The sequence below is a fragment of the Cyprinus carpio genome, chromosome A4, assembly GCF_018340385.1.
Source record: "Cyprinus carpio isolate SPL01 chromosome A4, ASM1834038v1, whole genome shotgun sequence".
NCBI lineage: Eukaryota > Metazoa > Chordata > Actinopteri > Cypriniformes > Cyprinidae > Cyprinus > Cyprinus carpio.
In genome coordinates, this window is record NC_056575.1 from 25,615,849 (window position 1) to 25,624,282 (window position 8,434).

At 38.6% G+C, this 8,434-nt stretch overlaps 1 protein-coding gene across 1 annotated transcript; it reads left to right on the plus strand.

The window, feature by feature from the left end:
* The first annotated feature begins 3,923 nt into the window (after nt 1-3,923).
* LOC109084540 lies at nt 3,924-5,442 on the plus strand. The gene is made up of 3 exons (XM_042746527.1): nt 3,924-4,267; nt 4,532-4,602; nt 4,681-5,442. Exons 1-3 carry the CDS (start codon nt 4,105-4,107, stop codon nt 5,440-5,442), a joined length of 996 nt encoding a protein of 331 aa, XP_042602461.1. The 5' UTR covers nt 3,924-4,104.
* The last annotated feature ends 2,992 nt before the right edge of the window (nt 5,443-8,434 follow it).

Sequence of the window (8,434 nt, forward strand, 5' to 3'; positions counted from 1 at the left end):
CCGCAAGACTGCACTCTTCCACAGAACAGTCACTCCCGACCGCAAGAAAAGAACCATCGCACTATTCAAGCTGTTCTAACCCTACTCCCTCCTTCACACTGGCCATAATGGCCAGTATCAAAAGAATAACTACTCCTCTAACCCTTACAACCCTACTCCAATAAATAAATAAATAACAGAAGTCAAAACAAACCATGAAAGATGGGAAAACACAGTCGCTCTCACAGCCACGATCCACTTGCTCCACAAACGCCTACGCATGCGCACGAGAGAGAGAGAGAGAGAGTGTGTCACATAGTCCTCAGTCTCAACAGGTCAGGAAATCATCTGCCATCTTCAGAACAGAAAGTTCAATTATCTCCGCTACCCCCCAAATTTATATGGAGTAAAGTCAGTCCTGCCCAGTATGAAGCTGCGCTCCACATCACCCAAGCTGAGAACATGATAGACTCATTTCTCCTGACTACGTTTAGTGAAGAGAAGAGAAGTATCAATTCAGCAACTGAACAGTTAACTCAAATCTTTTCTACAGTGGTCAGAAAAGCCCTCAGAAAAAGAAAAATTACAGATATAAAAAAGAAACCGCTAAAGATGCTTGGTTTGGATAAAGATTGCCAAAGACTAAGAAAAGAATTAAGATCATTATCAAATAAAAAACACAGAGACCCTGCAAACCAACAAATACGAGCCATTTTACGTGTCAAAAGTATTCACATTAATTACTCAAGTAAAAGTATAGATACTAGGTTTTAAAAAGACTTTTGTAGAAGTTGAAGTATCAACTCAAGCTTTTTACTCAAGTAAAAGTGTAAAAGTACTGGTTTCAAAACTACTTAAAGTATAAAAGTAAAAGTAATGTAAGGAAAAAAAATGCCATTAAGAATAAAAGCTTAGGTCGCGCCACTACCCCACCTCCTCAAAAAAAACATTTTTCTAAAAATTTGGGATGCACTAGGCTGCCTGTTTCAGCCGCATATATGCCCATTGAAAATGAACGCACTTTAGTACAATGCAATTACATTAAAAACTAGAGATATGATGATTAGTTGCCTATAAGTATTGTAATGGTGCAAAAAGTCAAACTTCAGAGGCATGTCATCCATAAACTTTAATGGAATGTAAATGTACATCCAAGCTTAGCTGCAGGAATCTGCGAGGGCAATGGACAAGAAAATTGGTGTACCCAGGGCAGGCTTAGTAACAATTACCCTTGTATGGTTGTCTATATACAATAAACATTAGTGCTGTCAAAATGAATGATTAATCCAAGTGATTAATCAAAAAATAAAAATGAAAAATAACTCATAATCCTAATACCTTCTTAATTGATACCTTCCTGTATTCGCTACATACGTCTGCTATAGGGCTGTCAAAATGGCTGAAAAACTAAATTCGAGTTTTTTACTTATGTATTATCAAATTCTAATTATATTCAAATTTAAAATGCATAATTTCAGTTAGGGTGAAGAGAAGCTTTTGGCTTTTCTCCTGAGGTCACAAGAGGGCACATCGAGCAAAATATTACTAATGTACGTTTATTCAAGCATTAGAATACATGACTGTTAAGTGAATAATATTTAAAATAATGTTTATAAACCAATTATAATTAAGTTGCTTAAAACAACTATAAACAAAACAGCATCATGTATGCATGCATAGTTTGATACAAAGCGCGGAAAGCCAATCACACAATACATTTTTTATTTAAAAACATGAGAGGCAGTGGGATGGGGGAAAAAAGCCACCATAAATTCTCGAGATATGTTTTTAAAAAGTTGAACGAGGGATAACGAGTTACAAAGTTGGTATAGCCTACTTATCGCAACATTGTCAATTGCGTTGTCAATCGCAAACACCAATTTATTCAAACGTCTCGCTACCGAGCTACCCTACAGTAGCTTAATTATCGGAGAAAGAAGAGAAAGCACCCATTTGATAAATCAGCCAGTAGTAAGAAATAATATCTTTTAAGAAATATATTTTTTTGATAAACGAACCCAACACTGGCTATGTCCTTGCTGGAGTGTGATGTGATTTGTGTCATGTGTAGGTGCGATGGATCAGGTGTCAGAATGGTATACTTCTCATCCAACCACAATCAAATTCACTTCATCCGGATGGCGCGATTTATCTGGATAGTTTTTTTTTTTTTTTTTTTTTTATTTTTTTTTTTTTTTTGAAGGTTTTTTTTTGAAATGAATTCTCATCCAACCGGCTATTTTTAAAATGTAAGGAGTAGAAAGTACAGATAATTGCGTGAAAATGTAAGGAGTAGAAGTAAAAAGTCGGCTGAAAAATAATTACTCCAGTAAAGTATAGATACCCAAAATTTCTACTTAAGTAAGGTAACGAAGTATTTGTACTTCGTTACCTGACACCTCTGCGAGCCACATATCAACAAACCCTTAAACTATACAAGTCACTAGAAAGAACTGATCACAAAAAAGTAAAAATAAACAAAATTGAAGAAGCAATCAATCAAAATTAATTTTTGGGATTTATGGAATAATTTAGACAAATCCAAAGATGCCAAACACCTTCCCATCTATGACCCAAATATCTGTACTGAACATTTCAGAAAACTCTATTCACTAAACGAGAAAACCCTCGCCCAAAAACATCTGACCTCCCAACTAAATAACCTGTAATACAAATTAAAAAACCAGCTAAATCATTTAGACAAACCCATAGAATTAACTGAACTGACAGAGAAGATGAAATTCCTAAAAAATAAGAAGTCAAGTGGCTTAGATGGGATTTTCTAATGAAATGCTGAAACACAGCAGCCCAAACTGAGACTCGCTATCCTAACTATATTCAATCTCTTATTAAAATCTGGACACACTTTCCTGAGATCTGGAAAGAGAACGTGATAACCCCGATTTTTAAACGCGGCGAGAAGTACGACCCAGATATAATTATAGAGGCATCACAGTGAGCAGTAACCTCGGAAAACTATTCTGCTCCATCATTAATGACAGTGAATACTCCTCCCAATCAGAAGTCAGAGACGCAGAGAAGGTATTGTGACTGATTGATTGATTTTTTTTTTTTTTTTTTTATCATTATTATTTTTATTATTATTATTATTATTATTATTATTTTATTTTATTTTTTTTTATTATTATTGTGGCATCATACCTGAATTTGTTCTGGCCTTATCTGCCTTCTTTTGCTTAGGTATCTCATTTATAACATAACATAATTATTTTATTTTTTGATTTCATGTTTTCAGCTGACAGTTTCAGTGATCAGTCAGTGTTTATGGAACTCCAGTATCTGTGCAGCCTCTGATGGACTGGAAAGGATAATTCATTATGAATTTGTGTACAGTTCCTGAATCCTTTGTCTGCAGTAGAATGTTTATATTTATTTGTTATTTCCGTTTCCTTAATTTCAGGTGACTCTGAAGGAAGGACCGGTTACCATTGGATGATCAGGACTGTGTTGAGAAGGTAATAAAATGTGCATTGCATAATTTTGTGAAATGTTAGATTGATGTTGTAAGAATCATCTCTACATGAGCCTTGCGCTTTTTTCCATTGTTTTCAGAAGTCACCTGTCAAAGAGCATGTGTTAAATGAGGAGCAGAGCTTTTGTGCCCCTGCTGAAGGAGTTAAGGAGGTATTCACATGTTTCGGATGAACTGTTATTTATACTTAAGGAAAAAAGCTGTTACCAAAAGTATTTAAATAATGACCTGTTTTCACTTTCAGTAATATTAGTCGATGTCTGAACCAGGGCTGCCCAGACTCGGTCCTGGAGGGCCAGTGTCCCGTAGAGTTTAGCTCCAGCTTGCCTCAACACACCTGCCTGGAACTTTCAGTATGTCTAGTAAGACCTTGGTTAGCTGCTTCAGGTGTGTCTAATTGGGGTTGGAGCTAAACTCTGCAGGACACCAGCCCTCCAGGACAGGCCCTGGACACCCCTGGTCTAAATACAGATTTGTAGTAATATATTGACCAGTACCTTTTAAGGTATGTAACGTAAATGTTCTTTAATGATTGTAAGTGATTTTATTAACTAAATGACCACAACTTCCCTGTCACTAAAAATACATTAAATAATTATTAAAAGACAATGTAGCTCGTAATGTAGGATCACATGTATGTTTTAGGATCTTTCTTTTTTGCTGTAATTTCACATTCACTGATGTTGTTTTTCTGCATACATGTTGTGTTCACTTCAGCAATATCGAGCATGGATAAATGTGCTGAATGTGTGGGACCTGTAGCAGCACTCAAGTGGATTGGCCTGAGATGTAAATGTTAGTATGATGTCTTGTACTATATGCAGCATGACATTTTTATCATTATAGTATCTCTAATTTACATTATGACGTCAGCTCAAAATTGTATAACTGTTGAAGTTGGTGATCAGTAGGAGATATCAGACCATTGCTTATGCACAGATATGTAATATCATTAATAATAAAAGGGGTGTAATATTGTTTTTCATCTTATTCTACGTTTAGGATAGAATCTTGTGTTAGGAGTTGAACATGTCCTAACATATGACATTTCTCTAATAGTGTGCTCCAGTTTTTGGCACAAGTCCTGCTATTTGAAGCTTCATGAATGGAATGGAAAACAGTCATCGTGGGTAAAAATATTTGATATTTGTTCCGTATTTTTATGAGTTATCGGTGCTGTGAATTAATCATAAATATCTTGACAATAGGAAGTAAGTTCAGAGGAAGACGATCTGTCAGATGAGGAGTACATACCACAGTCAGAGTCAGACAATCAGTCAGACAGTTCAGATGAGTTGACAACAAGACCAGCACGTTACGATCAAGCTAAACTCCTCTTAGATATACAGGAAGCTGCATCCTCTAAGTTTAGTGAATCTCTGAGATCAGATGTAACTGCCCTGAATGTGTCTAAGGGCAAAGGAAAAGGAGTCTTAAAGGCCATGGAAGCAGCAAGTGTGTATAATGAGTCTGATTTACTGTGTCATGAGGAGCAGTTGACTGATGTTGAGACAGACAGTGAATCAGACCGTTTTGGGGAACGTCACCTTCCCAGAAAGCAAGGCTCAGTGGTACGCAGGTCAACAGATGTGGTTATGTCATCACCTCAATCACACAATACTGAGAAGCTTTTGAATGTAAAAAGCACAGTAACATTGAGAGAGGAAGAGAGGGAAAGCAGCGTGGCTGAAGGTGATCATTGTGTGCATTCAGCAAAAATTTCCTGTACAGCAAATAGTAAGAATTATTGTTACATCTGTGGGAAACCTCAGTCCAAGTTAGCGCACCATTTGAAAACTCATATGGCTGAAGTTGAAGTTGTGCAGGCTTTGTCACTCCTGGTTCACTCAAAGAACGTAAAGCAATGCTGCAAAAGCTCAGGGACAAGGGCAACTTTCAGCATAACACTGACGTTTTACAGTGTGGAGAGGGGCTCTGAAAATAAAACGAGCACCAAAGAGAAAGTGTGATTCAAAGCAGTTTGTGCATTGCATGTACTGCTAAGGGATGTTTGTACGGAGAGATCTGTGGCGTCATTTGAGAAGATGTTCCTCAAAACCAGCAGCTGACAGTGAAAAGCAAGGGAGGAGGAGAGTTTTTAGGCCTGGCGTCTATGGCAGAGTCTTCATTCAGTCAGCACATATCTCAAGGGGTTTGGAAACTCTTAAGTGTGATGAAGCAGGATGACATTTCCGCTGTTGTCATTCTTTAACAAACATGGACATGACCCTACCAAATTTGAGTATATTCTACAAAAACTCTGTGAAGTTGGAAGATTGTTGCTGACTCTGCGTAGAGAGTTTTCTGTGTACAGTCTTGAAGAAGCTCTGAAACCTGCCAGTTTTCATAAACTCATTCGAGCGGTTCAGATGGTGTCTGGCTATGATGATGAGAGCCACTGCTACCCAAGCCTTGCCCTGAAACTGGGGCATTCGTTGAATAAGATTTGCGAAATCATTCACTGCCGAGCACTGATGTCTGAAGACAAGGAATTGATCTCATCAACAGAGACCTTCAAAAAGCTCTACTCCTCAAAGTGGTCTGAGATGATCTCACACACTGCTTTGGTCACACTGAATGAAGCCAAATTTAACAAGCCATCAACACTTCCCTTCACTCAGGATGTCCAGTCCCTTCATCGGCTCCTTGAGAAGACTGCACATACGGCTTTTCAGAAACTACAAGAGACGGCATCTCCTCAAAGCTATGCAGAACTGGCCCAAAGCAACACTCGCCAGAATCATTGTTTTCAACCGCAGACTTGCCAGGAGAGGTCTCTAAAATGCCGCTGAAGGGCTTCATGAAAGGGACACCACTTCTCTCCATGAAGATGTAGCGATGGGCCTGAGCAAGTTTGAGCAGAAACTCTGCAGCCATTTCAGTCGAGTTGAGATCAGGGGAAGAGGGGAAGAAAGGTTGCGGTTCTTCTCTCTCCTGATATGGTCGATGCCCTGAAGCTGCTGGTCAGCAGGAGAAGTGAATGTGGAGTGCTGGAGACTAATGCTTTCTTGTTTGCTCGGCCAAACTGCCAGAGTCACTACAGAGGCCAGGACTCTCTGAGGGTCTATGCAAGTGAATGTGGAGCTCAAAATCCAGAATTTCTCCGATCCACTCATCTGCGAAAGCACGTGGCTACGCTCTCACAAATCCTTAACCTGAAAAACAATGAGTTAGATCAGGTTGCCGATTTCTTAGGGCATGACATCCGTGTCCACCGCGACTATTACAGGCTGCCAGAAGCCACTACTCAGCTTGCTAAAATATCAAAGCTTCTGTTAGCCATGGAAAAGGGCTGCCTTCCTAATCTTCAAGGCAAATCCCTTGATGATATTGAGATTGAAGGTACGTCCATCCTAGCATGTGTAGCACAGCGGGTCTTTTACACTCACAGGGAGGTTTAAGGAAACTCATCTCTGAAATATGTTTTGTTCACTGTAGGATGTAGTGTCATTTGGCATGGTTTATAAATGGTTTGTGATTGTGTTATTTGACTTCTGAATGCAGATGTTTTTCATGTTCTGAGTTTTATTTTTCATTGAAGATAAGATCAATATGACGGATTCTGATGACAGTGATCCTGAAGAAAGTGATTCTGATGATGATGCTCTTGCTGGAGCTGCGGGAGACTCCAGTAATGCTGGTATGTGTCAGCTAAGAGGTTTTTCAAAACAATCAAAGTCAAAAATTATATTATATTATATTATAACGCTTTATTTTAGGGCCTCTTAACTAGTTGCTTATTATTTTTGGTAATTTGTGATTATATTTATTTATTTATTTATTTATTTATTTTTCTAGCTTGTTGTCAGACCTAATGGGAATTGTGGGTGGGGGGGAGTGCATGTACAGTTCTCTCTCCACCTTCAATACCATGACTTAGGTGCCCTTGAGCAAGGCATCGAACCCCCAACTGCTCCCCGGGCGCACGTCTCCGGGTGTGTGTTCACAGTGTGTGTGTGTGTTCACTGCTCTGTGTGTGTGCACTTCGGATGGGTTAAATGCAGAGCACGAATTCTGAGTATGGGTCACCATACTTGGCTGAATGTCATGTCACTTTCACTTTCACTTTCACTTTTTTTTTATTAGCATGCATATTATTACTAATGCCTTATTCTTCATCCCTAATCCTACCCAATACCTAAATCTAACAACTACCTTATTAACTATTAATAAGCAGCAAAAAAAAAAAAAAAGTGACGTGAAATACAGCCAAGTATGGTGACAAGAATTGGTGTTCTGCATTTAACCCATCCAAAGTGCACACACACAGCAGTGAACACACACACAGTGAACACACACCCGGAGCAGTGGGTATCATTATGCTGCGGTGCCCGGGGAGCAGTTGGGGATTCAGTGCCTTGCTCAAGCGCACCTCAGTCGTGGTATTGCCGGCCCGAGACTTGAACCCACAACCTTAGTGTTAGGAGTTAAACTCTCTAACCACTAGTCCACGACTTCCCCCCAATTAGTAATTTATTGAGGGAAAAGTTGTAGTTAATTATGAATGTGTTCCCTATTCTAAAGTGTTACCTTATCTTGTATTATTCCAGCATTTCTAACAGAATATTTCTAAAAATTAGGGATGCACCAGTTTTGTATTAGTATCTGGCTATACCAATATGTTGATACTTATTATCATGTTGAGGTGAAAACTGATAAATGACTGTTTAAAAAATAAACGTTTAACAGGCCAATTCCTTTAGAATATATATATTTTTAATGTATCTTCTGTTTGAGTTACTTCTGAGTTTCCTGATCATTATATGACTGATTTTCTGCAGGTGTTCAGAAGATGCCTATTGAGAGCACCACTGAAGTTCCTGAAGGTACCAGAGGTTTAAATTGCAAATAGCACCATCAATGTAAGTACATGAGCTCTCATAGAGTTAGAACTCACTAAAGTATGTATTCTTCTGTACAGAGAGTGAGAGTGAGGCAGAAACTGAGGGCAGAAAGTGTCCT